This window comes from Manacus vitellinus, unplaced genomic scaffold (genome assembly GCF_001715985.3).
Source record: "Manacus vitellinus isolate BGI_N305 unplaced genomic scaffold, ASM171598v3 scaffold_12_pilon, whole genome shotgun sequence".
Taxonomy (NCBI): Eukaryota; Metazoa; Chordata; class Aves; order Passeriformes; family Pipridae; genus Manacus; species Manacus vitellinus.
This window is the reverse complement of record NW_021938949.1, coordinates 10,325,907-10,345,339: the sequence shown is the minus strand read 5'-3', so window position 1 is coordinate 10,345,339 and position 19,433 is coordinate 10,325,907. Positions and strand designations below refer to the sequence as shown.

Below are 19,433 nucleotides of genomic sequence, written 5' to 3'. Positions count from 1 at the left end.
GAGGTGCAGGGTCAGTCCGAACAGCGCCGGCTCCATCCCCGCGCCTCGCTCGGGGCGGTCGCTGCCCGCTTTCGCCTCCTTCCCTCACGAGGAGGAGGGAGCCCTGTCCTCTGTCCGGGGACCTGCTGAGCTGAAACGAGCCTGGCTCGCTGAGTTTTGACAGAGGAGCAGCTCCAAACGCCCAGCCCTGCGAGCTCCCCGTGGCCGGCAGGCGGAGCGGGCATCGGGCTCTCTGAGGGCACCTCCGGCAGCATCGCCCCTCGGTGTTACCCTCGGGACCGGGAAAGCGTTTGTTCTTAGGTCTCCCTTAATGTGGTGCAAGTCACGTCAGAAAGATGAGGAAGATAATTGTGTCCAGCCAGTCCGTCAGGACTGTGAGCATTGCACAGCGGTTTGGGACCCAGGACAGAGCAGGATGTCTAGTGCGCCTCAGTCAACATTTGTTATTATCTCTTGGAATACACTTTTTTCTTTTAGACTGGTGCTCTAGTTTCTTTTAGCAGTTGTCATCCAGCGCTGGGAGAAGCGCAGGTAATGTCACACTGCGTCTCTCAAACAGCCCGTCCTTTTGGCTCCCGTGTATTAACGCAGCTGCAACCACCAGAAATTTCTGAAACCGATTTGCCTTCTGTGAGTCACAAAATGTCAACACCTGTGCTTTTAACCTGCTCAATATAAAGGCTGACTATTAAGAAGAGGGAGGGGATACTCATGCATGATTTCACGGTAGTGCTATTACAGAGAACATCTGGGAAAGGAAGTGTGGTACCTCAACTTCTAATTGAACTATTTCATAAACAGGGGGCAGGGGCAGATGTACCAATTAGTGTGGAGTTGTGTCAGATCCTACATATTACAATTAGTCATGACATTAGAGGCAATGTTTGTGCATTGTTAGAAGGTTTTTGTTGAAGAAATTTAAAATTTCTTCCAGTTTTTCTGAAGCTGAGGGGACCTTTATTTGTGCGTAGGAAGGAATTGAGTCAAACGTGATTTGAGCAGTAGCTGTTTGCTGGTAATGTTTGTGTGAAACACATTAGTTCTTGGTGCTCGTGGAATTTGAAGGAAAGGGCAGTCTCCTAATTCTCCATTGGAAGACCTGTGCAGGAGGCTCCAGGTAGAAATAGAGAATAAACATCTACCTTTCCAAAAGTCCTAATATCTACTATATAAATAATTTCATTGAGTGTATTTGTGGAGACTTGAAAAAAAAAATATGACATGTGTCAACACACTGTAGTGATTTTCATGTTAAGATCAAATTTATTTTCAAAAATGAGCATTTCAATTGGGCACCTTTTCAATAACTTTAATCTTCATTTTAGGTTTCTCAGTAAAAGATTGTGAAACCAAACTTGCTATAAAAATATAACATTCCATTCCCTGAAAGTGGAATTGTCTCTACAGCTGTAGGAATATGAAAAAATAAACTTGAAGATATACATCACAATCATCCTTGAGTATTTAAAACAACAGTCATATTCTTAGAAATAAGTTGGCTTTAATAAAAGAAGCCTAGGTTTAAGTTGTTTGCCAGCTTGATTTTTTTTTTCTTAGCTGTGAAGTTATCTGCTCTTTGCATCATGTTTCATATCAGAGCATCTTACATATATATATGCAAAACTGCATCCACACTTTATTTGCTCTTCAAAGGTTCATTCTCTGTGTTGGGGGGGGGTGGGAAAACTGTTCCATCTTTTCCAGTTCTTGCTGGATTTGTGGCTTTTGCCTGGCCCTTGCCTGATGATTGGGAAGTTCCCATCTTTGTGCACAACAGCCTGGCTTGTAAACCACAGGAAGGCTGGAAATGACCTTGGTTTTCATTTCCTGTTTCTTCCATGGTTATTTTTATGAGGAGTTCAGGGAGCTGCTGATCAAGCAGATATTCAAACTAGGTGTTCTGATGGATATGTGAAAATTGCATTTAGGATAAAATTGTTAATATGCAGGGGGCAAAGTGTGAATTATTGACAAACAGCAGGTAGTAAGGCTCTGAGTTCATGTGCATAGTAAGGCTGAAATCTGGACTTGAAATCAGTGACAGACAGCCTCCTTCAACAGATGTAAAGATGAATAAAACCTCAGCTAAACCCACATACTTGGGAGTGTTTTTGTGTTGGGCTCATAGCATCAAATATGGTCAAGGTCTACATCAGGTAGTCATTACTCAGATTTATTAGGTAGAGGTTCCCTGGACCTGGCTCTTTCATGGCACAGTTTATACCAAACATGCTTAAGTTAATTGCTGGATAGATGGAAAAAGTCAGCATCTTAAAAATTTGTTGGCTGAATATCTGATTGATAGATCAAAGGAATCTGTATTCTTGGGCTGAATCTCTTGTTATTTGGACATACTTAAAATGCTGTACCTGTTACTTGCTAGGTTTTATTTACATGCAGTCTTCTATACAATGAAAATGTTAATTAATAGGTGTTTTGATTGTTTTATGGTTTATTAGGTGAAAGTATTGCTTCCATGGCTTGTTAACAATTAACATTTCAAAATCGAAGGGCAAAACTTGGTATTTGCTTTGAAAGAAATATTCCTCTGAATATTCACCCATGTGCATGCTGCAGCAGTGGAATACATAAGGATATGAGTCACTTCATTCCTACACAGTCCATAATTTTAAGAATACACAGCTAACAAGAAAGATCTAAAATGTATGCAATTGCTTTGACCTTTACACCAACATGAGTGTTTGCAACAGCAGGTTTTAAATGGAGTCTGTGCACCAGTTAGGAAGGGACTCTTAAATGTTTGTCCACTTGTTCCATTGATTTTTAAGCACTGACTTATTACTTTTCATCTGTTCAGTTTTAGGCTCAGTGTCTTACAGCTCAGTAAAATGTGTTTCTCATTTAAAAAAAAAGGAAGGAAGAAGAGGAAATTTCCTCCATTTCCACACCTCTGAAACAATCAAATCCCCCGTGATATTTTAATTTGGAAAATTATTCTACTAACTGTTGTAATTCTCTTTTGTGATTTGAGGAGGAAGAGAGCTGTACTTTTGGAAGATGAAGTTTGTTTGGGGGATTCATCCTAATGCTCTGGCATATTCCATGACTACGTTAGGGGCTGGAATGATGAACAGTATCTTTAATTTCTACTACGTTAAGCTTTTCCTAAACCGATACAAAATTTCAGAAGGAGCCTTTAATCAAGCACAGGTATTGTACAACGGAATACTTTGATTACCATATTGTGCTGTGCATCTGTGCTATTACAACAAAGTGATTTTTTTGCTGACAAATTAATTTCGGATGCGTTGTAAATAATTAACAGTAAATTAACTTTTAATTTAGTTAATCCATAAGCAACTGAAAGTACACATAAAGCACATCGTTAAGAGGCTGTAGCGTAAAAATCTCCAGACTTTAATTGCTGAAAAGATTTTTAACTTTGATAGCTTGTAGTAATTTTCTAGACTGATCTTGCATCTCAGCTCCATAGATAAGTTTGACATTAGTGCTTTCCTATGGACTGTTTAAGTACTTAAACACTGCATTTATTCTGGGAGTCATTATCCACGTGAGTAACTCTTGTCGTAAATGGTCTCCTGAAACTAATGGGCCAGCTCATGTTTTGAATTAACTCGCTGTGAGAGTAATATCTGGGCTTTGCAGGATGAAAGCCCAGATATATAAGGTTTTGAAAGAGTGAAGTCTTGGAGACAAGGAGTTTATTTCACATATAGTTGGGTACCACCTGCCTACTTAGTCATCTTATTTTTTCGTGACTTCTATAAACCTGTAAATATCCTTAAGAATTTGATCTAGTCTGTTTTGACCAGAAGAGCTTTCATCTTTATTTATTCTTTGAATAGGGATTTATTTTAAACAAACATGTGTATTACTTCTGTGTTTTCGTAACCTCTGTAGAAAAACGACACTAAAGCTCCATTCCCCTGTGTGTTCCTGTTTGTGGCAGGTCGTGTTTATGATCTGGAACGCCATCAACGATCCTCTCTTCGGGTACATCCAGGACAACTCCAAGCTGCGGTGCTGCGCCAGACGCCAGTTCTCCATTCTGTACGGAGCTCCTTTGTACGGGCTGGCCTTCCTGCTGCCCTGGTTCCCCTGGAAGCAGTACGAGGACGGGGACTGGCTCTGTGGTTTCCACCTCGTCGTTGCCTTGTGTGCCTTCGACGGTTTGCTCACCTTCGTGCTCCTGGCGCAGTGCGCGCTCTTCGCCGAGACCTCGACCAGGCACGAGAGCAGGCTCCAGCTCATCAAGTACAACCAAGTAGCAACGCTAATTGGAACCACAAGCATCCTCTTCTGTGGGCTCATATCGGATAACATGGAAAACTTTACCTATTTCCAGGCTTTCACTGTTTTGATCGCAGCGCTAGCGACAGCTTGTATGTGTTGCACGGGTAAATACAGTACCAGCCAGTATGACCAGAGAGAAATTCATGTGGAGAGTGCTAACCTGGAAAACAGTGAGGGAGCTTTCTCCTTGGCCTCAGTGGTTTCATTGACCAAACAGATTATGACAGAGAAGAACTTTTTATTTTTTGTCACGATGAACTTCTTCCAAGTCTTCCACCTGGCCTTCTACAGCAACTTCATGATAATCTTTGCGGATAATCTTATTCCTACGGATGTCCTTTCTTCCTCAGTCAGAAGTATCATGTATGGAGCGGGTTTTATTTGTCCTCAGGTAGGCAGTTACACTTTTTTATTTTAAAGTATGAAAACCTGGTGTGTTACTAGTTTACAGTATCCGTTTAACACTTGAAAAAATGCTTTATCTGGCAGAAGGCATTGGCCAAAATGAAAAACAAATCTGGCTCAGCGGTGCTCTAGAAGAAAAAAGTCCCTCTGTGCAGGCTACCCAAGTGTAAGGGGTAGTGAGAACAGACAAGCAGGCTGGTAGAATGTCTGTTTAGAACAATGTGAGACATGAGGAGGCAAGGAATGAATGTTTTGTATCCTACAGGGTTTATAATACCTAAGTATAAAGGAATGGAAAACATAGTCAAGATAAAATGTTTCTAAAAGCAAAATCTACAGAATTCTGAATTCTTTCTTCTTTGGTTTTGTTTTGTAATAGTGTGCATTACAGATGAAAGACTAATCTCTTCTTCAGGAAGTTTCTGAGATGAACTGCACAAAATACCAGAAAAATTATTAGGTATTAAAAGCCTTGTTGAAAATATGTGGTATCTCAGTCATGGAAACCAAACAAAACTCCAAATAGCTGCTTTTGGAGAATCTACATTCCCATTTATTTTGTTGTTTGCTCTCTTGGTCAGCTACATTTATGGGGTAGAGAGAGACATACTTTTAAGAGCCCAGACAGGACTGAGGGGAGGAGTAATGAACTGGAAAAGAGAAAGAGAACCTGAAAGAGTAATGTATGAGGACAAGAAAAGCAGCAAAAATACATCCCACAGAATGTAAACATACTTGTCTGCAGTGAATAAAAAATTCTTCTGTTCATTCCCTCCTAACTCCTTTCTCTGGATCTTTTAAAACTTTCACTGTGTTTACTTGCTGGGTGTTGAAAGCCATGATACTCAACATCTGAGTATCCTGAGGTTCAACATAGGTGCTGATGGTTTTCAGAATTTCTCAAAATCAGGCTGTTACATTCATTAAAGTGCAATGGGTTTTGGTACATAATATGTATAAGAAGATAAATGAAAGTGTAACTGGAATTCACAGCTCAGTTTCAGTTACCATTTTGGCTTTTGCATATATAACATACAAACCCTGAACATACCTTCTCTGTTCCATAACTCCTGTAATTTCAACTTTTAGCCTTATCACAGGTTTAATAGTTTGGGTTTTTTTCCCCCTGTAACTCAATTAGATAATGAACTTCAGAAATAAATCGGAAACTATAGAAAACAGGAAATCTTAAATAATGTTACACTTACTATATAGCAATCACTTTTGTTGATAAAATCAGTGTGACAATGTGAAACAACCAATCTTTGAGAATATGTGTCTCCCTGCTCCCCAGAGACTCTTTGTCTAGAAGGTCACTGAACCATAGAGAGTTTGCTGTGACCTTATTTTTCTCAGGTTTTGTCCCTTTGAGCTCAAGATATAATAAGGGAATTCTCTGATGGCAATGTCCTGAACTTCACTTACTAGAAAAACAGCCAACCCTTGTAAAATAAAGCTCCTTTTTATGAGCTCTGCTTCAGTGGCCTCTACTAAACTAGAATTCAGCTTCTGCTTTAGGTCCCTTTTAATGGTGGGTGCGAAGAATACAACCTGCCTACAAGGAAAGTGTTGCTGTAACATAGGCAAACAAATCTAAATTTGCATCATTAAGTTAGTATTTGCCTTTGAAATATGCAGTCTTAGAAACATGCAAGGAATAAAGAATTTTCTAAGTCATAAGTACTTCCTGAGACAGGGTTATTTGGCAATTACAGGGAGCCAGGATCACGGTGTTTACAATAGCAGGCATTTCGTGATCCCTCACTATTTCTTGTGGAGGCACTTTTCTCCAAAGTCCCTGAAAACAGCCAGAGGGAAGAGTATGTTTAAGTTTCTTAGAATGAGATTTTTTTTCTTGTATCAACTTCCCAGATTTGTTTTACCTCCCTGATCATGGGTTCAAGTGGAAATCTTGAGCTGTTTTACAATAGCATTTGCCACGGTCATCTTTGTCTGACTGTAGCATCCTGGTTTAATTTATGTTAAAGCATTTCAACGTGGGAACAAATGTACAAGGAGAATTCTTTCCTGTTCTTCTTCTGAATATTACACAGTCCATCTCTGTAACACAGAAGAAAGGGGAAAATGTGTATCTCTATTGTAGAGTTTGTATTTTTGTGACAGTGATGAGGACCATGTACGTGAAGATCGTGCCACAGGCTCATATAATAAAAAGAACGTAATTCATCACAAAATGTCCTATTTAAAGTGGACAGTGAGGAACAATATAGAAGAATTTACATTTTGTTCATATTGTATTCAGCACTTAATATCATTTTCATGACTTTGCCTGCCACTAGATTCTCAGAATCTACTGTTTGGTAACAGTGGCAAAATTAAAATTCAGCCATACACATTGTCCTCTGGCATCTGCCTTTCTCTGCTTGCTTGTAAAATCTCTGACTTACTTAGATAAAGCTATCTTGGTGAGCTTATTGTTTTGGTTTTTTTTTTTTAGTTAAAGGATCATGCTTACTTTCTATAAATGTCAGTGAAAATAGTAATATTAATGGAAAAACAATTCCTGAAAGTATTTCCTATCAACAGTTAAAGTTCAAATGGTGAGATGCTTGGTTTACAGTTAACACACTGCAAAGTTAGTTGTTTAAGGGATATCAAAAATAAAGATAATGAGCATTTAATAATAGTTAGCCAATGTGGGAAACAGTATTTTCCTCAGGATACAGCAGTTCTCAGCTGGTTTTTGAGTGGAAAGAGACTGTTTGTACCTGGTAGGGGTAGCAAAGAATGAGCCAATAGACAGCTCTCTGTTCAATTTCTATTTTTTTATTTGGCTTGAATTTCCTAGACAGGGTTGTTGGCTGTTTTTTTTTTTAATGGGTGGTAATAATCTGTCTGGTCTGTGTTTTATAGCTCTCCTGATGCTGAGACACTGTACTGTACTTGTCATCCTTTATTTGTACTTATTATCTTTTCAGTGCCTCGTTCTTCTCAGTCATGCTTCGTTGAAGAAGTTTGGTTATTACAGAGTCATCTTGTTTTCCTTTTACTATGAAGGAGTAGCTGCTGCTGTTATGTTTTTTCTAGGGCAAGAACACTATTACCTGTTGGCATTTTATCTCACAACAAACATGTAAGTAAATACACTCCCCTCTTCATAGACACAGCTTAAATACTTGTAACACACTGGACACTTTCTTTTAGTACCATGAAGATTCTGCCATGGCTTTTATGGTTTTCATTCTGTTTGACTTGCCAGAAAAGTTGAAACTCTAGTTACGACTTTTCTCAGCTTTTATTTTATTCTGCTTCAGCTTTTAATTTCTGCTTAAAAAAAAAGTATATTATGATACAGGGAAAACCTTATTTAAAAATAAAGAGCTGTTTGTATCAGAATAATGTTACAGCTGTTTAATTCTTCGTTTTCTATTTCATTGTTGTCTTTCTGCACATTCTTTCCCACCCTCCTTTACTTCATCTTTTCTTTTCCCCCTTGTTTTCATTCTTATTTTCAGTCTCAAGCTACTGTAACACTGAATTGTGTGAACAATAAATTGAATTTCATTATCTGCATTTTTTAAATGATGAAGATGTGTTTTGATTTCCCCAGGAAAAAATTCTAAGGTACCTAAAGACTTTGTTTTTCAAGTGCTAATTGTCCAAAGCCTCTTGTTAGTAAAAGCTCATCACACCCAAACTTTAATAAGACATGGAAATTGTAATATTTGAGTTTATATTTTAATTTAGCAATTTGTTAAGAATCAGCTTTGTGTGTGTGTGTTTAAATGCATATATATGTGTGTGTGTATAGATATATCTATATATACACTGTAAATGCATATATAGGAATGCATGTAAAATATTCTTAGTATTCTAACTCTCCCACCTTGAAGTTTGTCTTCCATGTGGTCTTTCCAGCAATGCTCATGTCTTTTTGAGATTTGAAGAGCAAATTTTCAGTTTCCCCTTTTTCTAAGGTGTTTCTTTTCTCTTGGTCATTTTAAATGACATTTACTGATAATGTCATTTACCGTCAAAGTGTTCATGACCTTTTTCACCAATGTCCAGGAAAAAAAGCAAAAAAAAAAAAAAAACCACCTTTTTGGTTTGCATATTGATTTCTAATTTTCAGCCAAGAACAGATTTAGTAATGCTTTCACAACTCCTGCTTAAACAGATGCATCACCATGTTTTAAAGAACATCTCAGCTGTGTGTGTCTGGGGAAATGTCAGCATTGGGGGGGGTGTCAGAATGTCAGTTACAGTTTTATTATGGAAGTGAACATGAGGACTATGAACATCTTAAATACTTTGTTTTTCCTTAGGGTAATTGTACAAGCCTCCTTCAGTTTGTTCAATTTGCCTTTGGCAGATATTGTGGATGCAGATTTAGTAAAGCACAAGCGTAGGTATGTCCCTCGTTCCTGGTTTGCTTTACATGTGCTGTGTTTGCCTTGTTACTCTTCCATAGGTTAAACTGTGTCAAAGTAAAGACAGTAAATGATCTGGGAGCCTTGATCCAGAAGTACTTTTTGTAAGAGCAACTTAACATAAGTAAAAATAAGAACTTGAGTAAAGTTTCCTGCAGTTACTTCAGCAGAGTATTTTAAACAGATTATTATGTAACTTCTAGTTTTTATTATACTGTAATTTAAGACAAGTCCTTCTGATTCTTGTGGGTTGCCATTATCTCTCTGAAATAGAAGTGATAAAACCTGCTGTGGCATAGCATATTGCAACTCATGGATGTTTCAGACTTTTATCAGAGTGCACAGAATTTCCTGTTGGTTCCATCAATGTTTATGCAGGTGCACATTCAGCTCTGGTCACTCTGTTGAAGAACTGGCTCCTCAAAAGTGAGATCTATTGCTTCCATGAGGAAAAAAATTGCCTCCTTTTCTGGCCTCATGCATAGAAAACCTGAAGCTATAATTAATTCTCCATGCACTGTTCACTCTAATCTAACTCCAGTAATTACTCAAAGTGCACAAAGTTGAACCTGAGTGCAAGTCATTCCATAATCAGGGCCAAGTTATATATATACAAATATATATATAGACACACACACCCCAGAGGTTTTTTACCTTTCATTTCCAAATAAATTTAAATTTCACTCTGATAGCAGATCTGTTTGCTATAATGTGTGACCTAGACAAAGCTAAAGATCATGATATTTAGCCTTTGCATATTATCAGGATTTTTTGAATCACTATTGTACTTAATACTCTAGTAAGTTTTTGTCATGCATTAATTTGTTTTTTCCCCTAAATATTTTAGATCACCACTTTCCTCTATGGTTTTTGGTACCAATGCTTTATTTACCAAGCCTGCCCAATCTTTGGCTCCAATGCTTGTGGTTAAAGTACTAAATCAATTTGGATATAGGAACCTGAATAATGTTGATCATCCTGATGCAAGGTGAGTTCAAAAGGGATACTTTAAATCTTAGAAATTATCATTAAATACTCCTGTAATCTAAAAAGCAAATTGATCAGCAATTAGTTTGCTATCTACCTAATTTGGAAAAGCAAAGGATACATTTCAGTAGTTCACCATCCCCTGGTTTATGTTTGAGATGACCTAATAGGTCTTATTAAGATGCATGTTGTTGGCTTCTGCTTTTTGTTTATCTTATAAACCTACTTCCTTAAATATATAATCCTAATAGGGTTGCATTTAAGATACATTTTTGTTTGAGAGAAAGCAGTATAATAACTGGAGGGAGGGAATTTGCCTCTAGTAGGAATGTATAATTTTGGCTTCAATTCCACTTCAGTTCTAATGCTAATGATTTCACTGCAGTCCCTGGAGACCTTAATGCACCCCAGAAAGCTGTGGTTGCTAGTTAGCCTGTTGGACATGTGAGGGCTTTTATAAAACCAAATTAACAGGGAATCACTACACTGAAAGGGTCATAGGCTGTATTTATGATCATCAAGAGGAAGTGGAAACGTAAGGAATAACTGAAGGCAGGATTAAAAGGCAACAATCAGTCCTGATTAGGATTTACTTGAGAGAACAGCATGAATATCCTGAGAAACTACACAGCTTTCCTAAATTCTGATTAAACAACTTTAAAAATGCATACAGACAAATTTATAAGGACTTCTGTGGAAACAGCCCGTGAAGGAGAAAGGTCTGGTTATGTGTCACCAAAGGTTGGGAAAATGTTTCACATTTGAGGAATTTTCTAAAAAAAATGTAAGAGGACAAGCATTACATAAAAGAACAACAGGTGGTCTTCAGAAATGGATCCAGACAGAAGCAAAGGCAGTTTGAGGCTGTGTGAGAACAGTTAATTTTATTTTAATGCAGTCTGTAGATAGCCAGTGGGATGATGTAAAGAGGACATGAACCTCATTATAATGTCAAATAAGATGAGTGATTTTTGCAGAAGAGCAGTAGTTTGAACTGGATGTGGATATGAGAGGGCTGAATATATTCATCTCGATGATTCAGAGAAATTTTGACTTGAAACATAACAACTGCAGTTCTGATGCCTTTCAATCAGAGAAATGATCCCTTTGTGGATGGATTTTAAATCACAGTAGCTATAAATCTTTTTATCCCCAGTAAGTAGCCCCTGGACTATAGCAACAATAAATTTATTATATAGAGAGAGTTGAAATACTTTGAATGCTTAATCTCTAAAACCTGTATTTTCACTTGAGTCATGCTGAAATCTGATTTATTTCACTAAGGCCAGGAACAGCATAAAGGCACAAAGCTGAGATGAGTTAATCAGAGCACCTGAACTATATTATGTATTTCTCTTGTCCATCTCTTCAAAAATAATTTCTTAAATATGAAGCAGTCTGCCTGTGTTTTCTCTACATATATGTGTGAACAGGCATGTCCTTTGCTTGCAAATGGAGCTCAGCATGGACACAAATAGACCAGACTACTCCAAGTTGTTTCTAGGGAGTCAGTTTGCCCATGGCAATGCACTCAGACCATTGACTGAGCTAAAATTACTTATATATATTAAAAACCTATCAGCTGATCTCATCTTTCAGCCATAGGCAGGCAGCTAAAACACACTTGCCCCAGGATAAAGTTGTTTGAGGACAAACAGAAACTGAATTCAAGAGATTGTTTAAAATATGCTCAAGCTGTTTTGGGGAAAAAAAAAGAATTTCACACAGGTGAAGTATATATAATGAAGTATTATGACCCATGCTAATGCCATCTCAGCTGTGTCCTTCCTTCTTCTCCAAAGCTGGCAATATCTATTAAGTGTTTTGGAAAGCCTTTGCTTTATTAGGTGTAGTGGCAGTGAGTTGTGAACATAACACACATTCTGCATTAAAAAGATGTTTGGGCCCTGAATAAATATGTCTTGAGAGTTTCCAGCAATGTTGTTTCCTGGAAGAAGACAGAGGATGCAGTCCAAACCCATAAGATATTTGCTGCATTCTAAATGATCTATTTTTTCTTGAACTGAAAGTTAAACTGTAGCAACAATAATGGAGCAGCTAATCCTGGAAACCATTTCCAGGCACATTAAGGACAATAAAATCATCAGTAATAGCCAGCATGGCTTCACCAAGGGGAAGGGAGTCATGCTTGACCAACTTGATAAACCCGTGCAGTAAAATGCCCAGCCTGGTAGCCAAAGGAAGGCAGTGGGAATTGTCTGCCTGGGTTTCAGGGAGGCCTTTGGCACTGCCTCCCTCCTAGACAGGCTGTTGAAATATGGGCTGGATGAGCAGGCAGTGGGATGGGTTCAAAGCTGTCAGGCCCAGAGGGTGGTGCTCAGGGCCAGAAGTCTCCTTGGGGTCAGTAACTGAGCCCTACGGGTCTGTACCGGCCCCAGTCCCGTTTAACATCTTCATTAATGGCCAGGATGATGGGGCAGGATGTACCCTCGGGAATTTTGGTGATGACACAAAAGTGGGAGATGTGGCTGATACATCAGAGGGTCATGCTGCCATCCAGGGGGACCTGACAGGCTGGAGAAATGGGATGACCTGGGATCTTGGGCTGCTTTGGGTAGAGGATTGCCAGCAGGTCAAAGGAGGTGATCCTTCCCCTCTGCTCACATTTTACCACATCCTTAGGAAATGTGGTCACTGCACAGCAGTTAGACAATTTGTAGTGGAAGGTAGTTAAAGAAGTATTTTTTAATATACCTAAAATTTGAACAATAGCTTGCAGAATGGAGCAGTCCTGGTTTGTGGATTTTTCTTTTGTTCCATCATCATAGCAAAACATTACCTGCCCTGTATGGCTTGGGGGGTTTTTGTTGTGTTTGGGGTTTCTTTTTTTAGTTTGGCTTGGATTTTTTTTATTTTTTTTTTTTGCTGTGGAAAAGATCCCTAGTTTAAAACCTCCCTCTTCTGGAGAACCACTGCAACTACCACCAGCTTCTCTTGGCAGTGCTTTTCAAATTCATCCTTCAAAATGAAGTTATTTGGCAGCAACTCTTCATTATTTATTGAAGGCACTTTAAACTGTTAATGCTTTCATACTGAATTACTGGACTAGCTGACATTCTGTTCAGAGTGATGTTAGGGCTGTTTAGTGAAAGATTGTATATTTTATTCCTGTGTGTGCAAAAAAAAAGTAGATATGGAAATTTCTGAAGTTACTTGTTCAGCTGTAATTATGATGAAATTTGAGTTCTGCTCTTGATTTATCCCAGTCTCTCAATGAAATATTTTCCTGTTCTTTATTCTGTGTACTATAGATATGTTTCATACTTCCTGCAATAACTTTAGGTTTTACAGTACAATAGGTAATACTATTTTCTTAAATCAATATTGTTCCACTGAAACCACATCAGGATTGCACCAGTGTGAGTGATTTTGCAGATGTTCTTTCTTATTTTGTCCTTCCTGAAGTCCATGTATAAAAACAGAATAATTCCAGTACTGAAAACTGCAATCCTCTTCAGTGTGCAGGAACAGGCCAAAGGTGGGCCTTGTTTCCTTGTAGGTGGACTGGGAATGCAATTGAAAACAGGCCAGTAAACAACATCCAAGTGGTAAATTATTGTCACTGCCAATAAACTTGGCTGTGGACCAGTGGCCTGCTAGTGAACACTCCCAGTCCTAAATGCAATTGCCCAAGTGGTGAAGTGATTCACTTGTGAGCCTGTGGGTTTTGCTTTCTTGTGAAGCATCAGCAGGTACAGGACTTGAGATAAACTGTGCTCGTTTATGAGGGTGTGAATGTACTAAGGAATAAATCTGGGCTGTGGTGGAGGTTACAAGTATTTTCTCTGTTAAATGGAGGGATGAGACATGAGTCAATTCTTTTATGATTCAGAGAAACTCGTAGGTTTTATTTAAAAACCTGTTGGAGGTTTTGTTTGGGTTTTTTTCTCCACACATTTTCAGGTTTTTTGGCTGTCCATAGCTGTTCTGTGAGTCTCCTCTCTCATCCCTGAATGCTAAGGGAAAAAAAAAGAGAAAGTAACATAAACTGCCTCATGGAGAGAAAGTTCATTTAGGGGCTGTTTCTCAGCTTGAGTTGACTTTCCTGATATTTAAGTAATTAGAATCCAATAATTAACAGAATGCCAGTAGCTAATGATTCCAGCTACCAGATGAATGCCAAAATGCACACTTTGAGCTGTCAGCAACCATACTGTTCATAAAAGGGACATTTAATTCCTGCATTTCCTTTTTTGAGTCATATTTGTTGATGCTTTTATTTATTATTCGTTAGAGAAGATTTAGATGAGGAATTACCACGTATCCACTAGAATAAATGAAAATGAATGGTAATTTCACATGTATTTTTTTATGGTTTATATTATCTTGTAATCATTTATTTTAAACCCAAATGTAACAGGGCTTGATATTTCAAATAGCCCTTTAGACCACACCTGAATTTTGTGCATTAATCATCACTTCTGTCTAGCACTCAGCAACTAAAACAACACACTATGTGGACAGCAAAGATTTTGACCTAAATAATTTCATATTAAAATGCTTGCTTGAAATGTTTTCTGCTTTTCTTCCAGATTTTTCAGTCTTACTAAAGCTTTTCAGATGCTCTATTCTATAACTGGATGATATTGCTTAAATTGATTTCTATATTACATAATATAGATGAGTGCTAAAGTAGTAAACAGGATTTCTTAGGTTGCCTAGAGTGTATTAAAATTAACTCCTTGAGTGCTAATTGTCTGATTTTCTCACACCTATTATGAAAGGAGAAAACAAAATAAGATATATTCCACATAACTGTATGTGGAATTATAAAATACTATTGAAATACATTTGATACCTGATATATATATATATTTCTTTGATTTAGAATTGACTGTACAGTAACATGTCTATCTGTATAGAATGGGATTGCTTTAAAAATAACATGTTGTGAATTGACCAGGCAAGTTAATCTTCATACTGAAAGCTGTGTTTCCATGTTTTCCCCAGGACATTTTTAGATCTCCACGATGCCATGTTCAACCTGATCTGCCTGGTTCCACTTTGCATTGCAGTCATGCAGGTCCTGACATGGACTCCCTTTTCCATCCAGAACAGCCACGTGACAGCTGTGCACTAAATACCTCCCCCTTGGGCAGTGCCTCTTCTGCTCAGCTCAGCCATAAAAGAGTTGGTATGATTTTCATGTGAAAAAGCAAAATTGCAAGACAGTTTGAGCTCTTTATAAGTTGCATTCAGCCTTAATGCTGAGCCTACACAGAGTCTTTCCTAGTTTGGTCGTTTTCCTTTAATGGGTGTTATCCTTAATTACTTTATTTAAAGTAATTTCTGGCCTATACTGATCGCTGTAAACTCATTGAAGAATGGATATGGCAGATCAGGTAAAGGAGTCCCAACCCAGCACCTGGAATTCAAGGGAACTGTATTTTCTTAAGCTTACTGGTGGATTAATTTTGCCATCCTGATAAAACAGCAGATCTCTGAAGTTAATCTGGAAGATTCTGGTGGACATCCCTCATGGATGGCAGGGAGATGAAGGGAAAAATTTAGATGGTGTCTGGCTGGCCAATATAACACAGATCTGACAACTACCACAGGCAGAGGCAAGAGTAATTAACTTCCCTGAGAAAGTCTGTGTAGGGTTAAAGAAGAAAAAGATTAAAATGCTGTTCATTTTAATGCTGTTCATCCAGTGTTGCTGGATGTGGAAAAAGCTCCATAAGTCCTCACTGGCTTTCTGAATATCTCTTGGTGGTGGAAGGTAGATGCAGTTTTCTGGCTCTAAATGAGAAAATTATTTTGAAGGTACCATATTGTCAGTACTTCATACAGAATGTCATGTGGCAAGAACAACATCAGTATGTGGGTGTAATAATGTCCAGTTAGTTGGATAAATCTAAGCACAGAGTTATTGAAATAAACTCTACCTGTTTAGTAATGTTACAGTGGCAAACTCATCTGGTGTGTGACAACTGAAGTTATTTTCTGATTAATTCTTACCAAAATCTTTTTTAGTCAAGCTTTTAAATGGATCCTGTGATTTTTATAAAATAAAGAGTTTTGGACAAAATTTCAGAAACATCGAGTCCTGTCTTTATTCCCAGGTTGTAATGATAAGACATATTACCATGTTTACAATATTCCTGTTCAATAAATATTATTTTTCCTCAATATATTGAATGTGTAATTGGTAGTTTAAGCATACTATCATAGTTTCATTTTTTTTCGTTGTTTTGCCTGGGCAAATGTAATTTTAGAAGCACATTTCTTATGGAGTGCCAGTCACTTGAAAGTACAAGAAGATGCATTGTGGATCCCAATTTTAAAGTGTATCCCAGTTTTAAATTGTGTATCCCAAATTTAAAGTGCTGAGCCAGCTTATTTCCAAGGCTCTACATTGGAGAAGAAAGGAGTGTAAGACGAGGCCCTGCATTTTGGTGGACAACTTAATGAAAAAGTTTGAGATTTGAAATACTAGAGTTGAAAAAAATAGTCTTTTTGCCTCAGTTTTTACATTTGCAGAGTAGAAATAACAACATTTCCTTGCCTTTTTTTGAAGTGCAAAGTGCTTTCAAGGCGCTGAGTGAAAAAGTGGGATAGCATCGTTAAATATTTAGAAATCCAAATGAACCCTTTGATAGGAATATGAAGATTTATGTTAAAATGTAACAAGCCAGAAGTGTGGTGAAGTTTTAAGTTGCATTATCTGGTTTTTATCTGTCTTGTCAGAGATCCCGTTATTCATTTGCATGGTACGTGCTAATGGAATTATGTACACATTCCAGCATCACTTGTGTAAATATTCCTTGGATATGTAAATACAAATACCAGAGCAGATACGGCCTGTGTGTTTAGATTCTGAATTTTAAAAGATTTCCTGCATTGTGTGTACTAATTTTGTGTCTGAAAGGCAGGATCAAAAGCCAAAGGACAAAAAGCTGAAGAAATTTAAGTTAATATAATCTTTGATTCATTATATGAAAGTCTTCTCCCTGACAGTTCCTTTAAAATGGTAATAAGTAACCAAAAATAGTCTTCTCTACTGTTTCTGTAGTTCCTAAATTTGCTATGTTCATCCTATCCTTGTAGAATATATGTTTTGATGGGTGAAAATATTATTGTACCACAAATAGAGTTTCTTAAGTGACTCTGTAACTTATTTCTAATACTAAGTTATTAGAATATAGTGTGCCACTGGAAGAGTACTGTGCTATGCAACAGGAAATCTAATAAGTGGGTTTAAGAGTCATAATTACATCAAGGATTCTTTGAAATTATCAGAATTATTTTTTTCTGGAAAATGTTTGGTAACAGTACCATTCAATTTGCTGAAATAAGAGTAAGGAGTGACCTGACTGAAGGCACAGTTTGAATAGTCTCTACAAACCACTGCATCTTTAGAATTAAGATAGGAAAAGTAAATAGTCAAAGATGTCTAAGCAAGACAGCCTGAAAATAGGGGACATTAATTGTAGAATAAACCAGTTTAGAAAGCAAATTTGAGAAATACAATACAAATTACTTAATATGTAAAATATTAATAATTTTCCAAATTTATTATGTATTCTGCCATTTGTCTGTCCTATTTCTCTTGCAATAAGGGCAGGAAAAAAGGTGTATTTCATTGCATCCATAGTCAATCCAAAAGAGGACTTAAAAGTGCTTTAAATTGGGGTAGTATCTTACTACAGGAGTAGAAGGTTGGCTCTGTGCTGTGACTGACATGGCTTATTCTCCATTTCTCTGTCACCCACTAAACTTTGCTATCCTCTGCTAAACCTACATCTTTGGTTTTGGCTGTGAATCAAATAGAGGATGATCAAAGGCAAAAGTTCAGTGTCTTGCAACAGCTGGTTTCTCTGCTTTCTCTCCTTATTAGCAAATGATATCTGAGTTTGAACTCCCACTGCTGGACAAATGCCTCAGTTTAATCTTGATAATTTAAGAGTGTCTAAAATAGTCTCATAACTGATAAAGAGGATATAAGTGTGTGTATAATATAAAATATGAAATGCTGTGGTAAGTTCAGAGGATGAGAAATGTGATGCTTGAATCCCATTCTTAGAGTTTCTCTATAAATTCTGAGAATGTGGATCTTAATACACTGAATGAATTTTATTTATTGAAAATCAATAGGTAAAAGTGCTTGCTAGATTTAAAAGGCTGTTACCTAACAGACACTCAAGAATGTTAGTCTAATATAGCAGTAATACAATATATAGCCAGTGATAGAGTGAAAATATTGAACAAATGACAACAAAGCGTATTTAACTTTAAGTGGGAAAAAATTATGTTTAGTGGAGCTTACAGGCCCACCTCTGTTCTGGTCTTGTACAAAATTACCTTCCCAGTCTCAAATCTGCTGCTCTGATTTTGGAACTGCTTGGTAATTCATGAATATACTATGTTGACATGGCCAGTAGGATGTTTACATTTGAATATGGTTCTACATCTTAATGGGTGCTGTCAGGAAAGACAAGCAGGAAGGGGAAGGAACAGTTAAGATAAGCCACATCTCCACAATTCTTGCCCAATGAAGCCAGCTCAGGGAAAAAGCTCAGTAGTACATGCAGGCAAAAGAATCCCAGCTGGTTTTGTAAAGGAACACACAATGAGACTGGTGGGAGCTCTTAAAGAGCTTGGACAGACTCTCAACTCCTTAACTCGACTTCCTGGGTTACCCTTGGGGGAGAGGATTTTAGATCCCTAACAGCGTTTACCTTAAAGACCTCTTTGTGGTAACCACTTTCTTACTAATGTTTAAATAAGAGAAGGGAAAGTTGTTTTATCAGAGTATTTTATCAGGAAAATTGAAGGTTTACATTTTAGACTCCGTTGAGGCTGTGCAGCCAGCCCTGTCACCAACCCTGCTCCAGAAGCCAGGCTCCTTGGGATCACCACAAAGAAATTCCTCCTCTGTTAAAGCCTTTGGGTATGTTTGGGATCATTTGGACTTCAGGTATTCAATCAATTATAGATATTTTCCATCAAGAGAAAGAAAAAAAGCACTAGCCAAATAGTTGGGGAGAAAATAGAAAAACAGTGATTCGATTTTTTCTGGAAATCCCCTCTCAGCACACTAATTGCTTTGAATGATAAAGCAATACACTTACACAACAAATAGTTTTCTGAGCTTGTCCAGCAATTGGTTACAACTCCACCAGCCTATATGCAAAAAACAATACATCAAAATTATTACCTAAATATGCATGAATAGTGAGTTCTTTATAGCCTGTCAAGAGAAAAATATGCTGAGTATACAACTACTGCGTCAGAATATTAATGTAACGCTGGGTAGGAACTTTGGGAAATCTCATTAAAACACACCCAGGTTGTAGGCTAAAAAGCAAGTGTATTCCTTATCTGGTATGCAATCAATTATCTGTATTTTCG

General features: G+C 37.6%; 1 protein-coding gene across 1 annotated transcript; it reads left to right on the top strand.

The window, feature by feature from the left end:
- The first annotated feature begins 294 nt into the window (after positions 1-294).
- On the top strand, positions 295-16,097 carry LOC103761512 (transmembrane protein 180). The gene is made up of 6 exons (XM_008928124.4): positions 295-3,171; positions 3,932-4,666; positions 7,620-7,774; positions 8,967-9,050; positions 9,919-10,059; positions 15,030-16,097. Exons 1-6 carry the CDS (start codon positions 3,019-3,021, stop codon positions 15,157-15,159), a joined length of 1,398 nt encoding a protein of 465 aa, XP_008926372.3. The 5' UTR covers positions 295-3,018; the 3' UTR covers positions 15,160-16,097.
- Positions 16,098-19,433: the final 3,336 nt, after the last annotated feature.

Excerpts from the sequence above, each read along its gene's own strand:
- LOC103761512 (XM_008928124.4), top strand. The coding sequence starts at position 3,019 with ATGAAGTTTGTTTGGGGGATTCATCCTAATGCTCTGGCATATTCCATG. Across the intron at positions 4,667-7,619 it reads CGGGTTTTATTTGTCCTCAG|TGCCTCGTTCTTCTCAGTCA; the intron begins GTAGGCAGTTAC and ends TTATCTTTTCAG. Across the intron at positions 7,775-8,966 it reads TTTTATCTCACAACAAACAT|GGTAATTGTACAAGCCTCCT; the intron begins GTAAGTAAATAC and ends GTTTTTCCTTAG.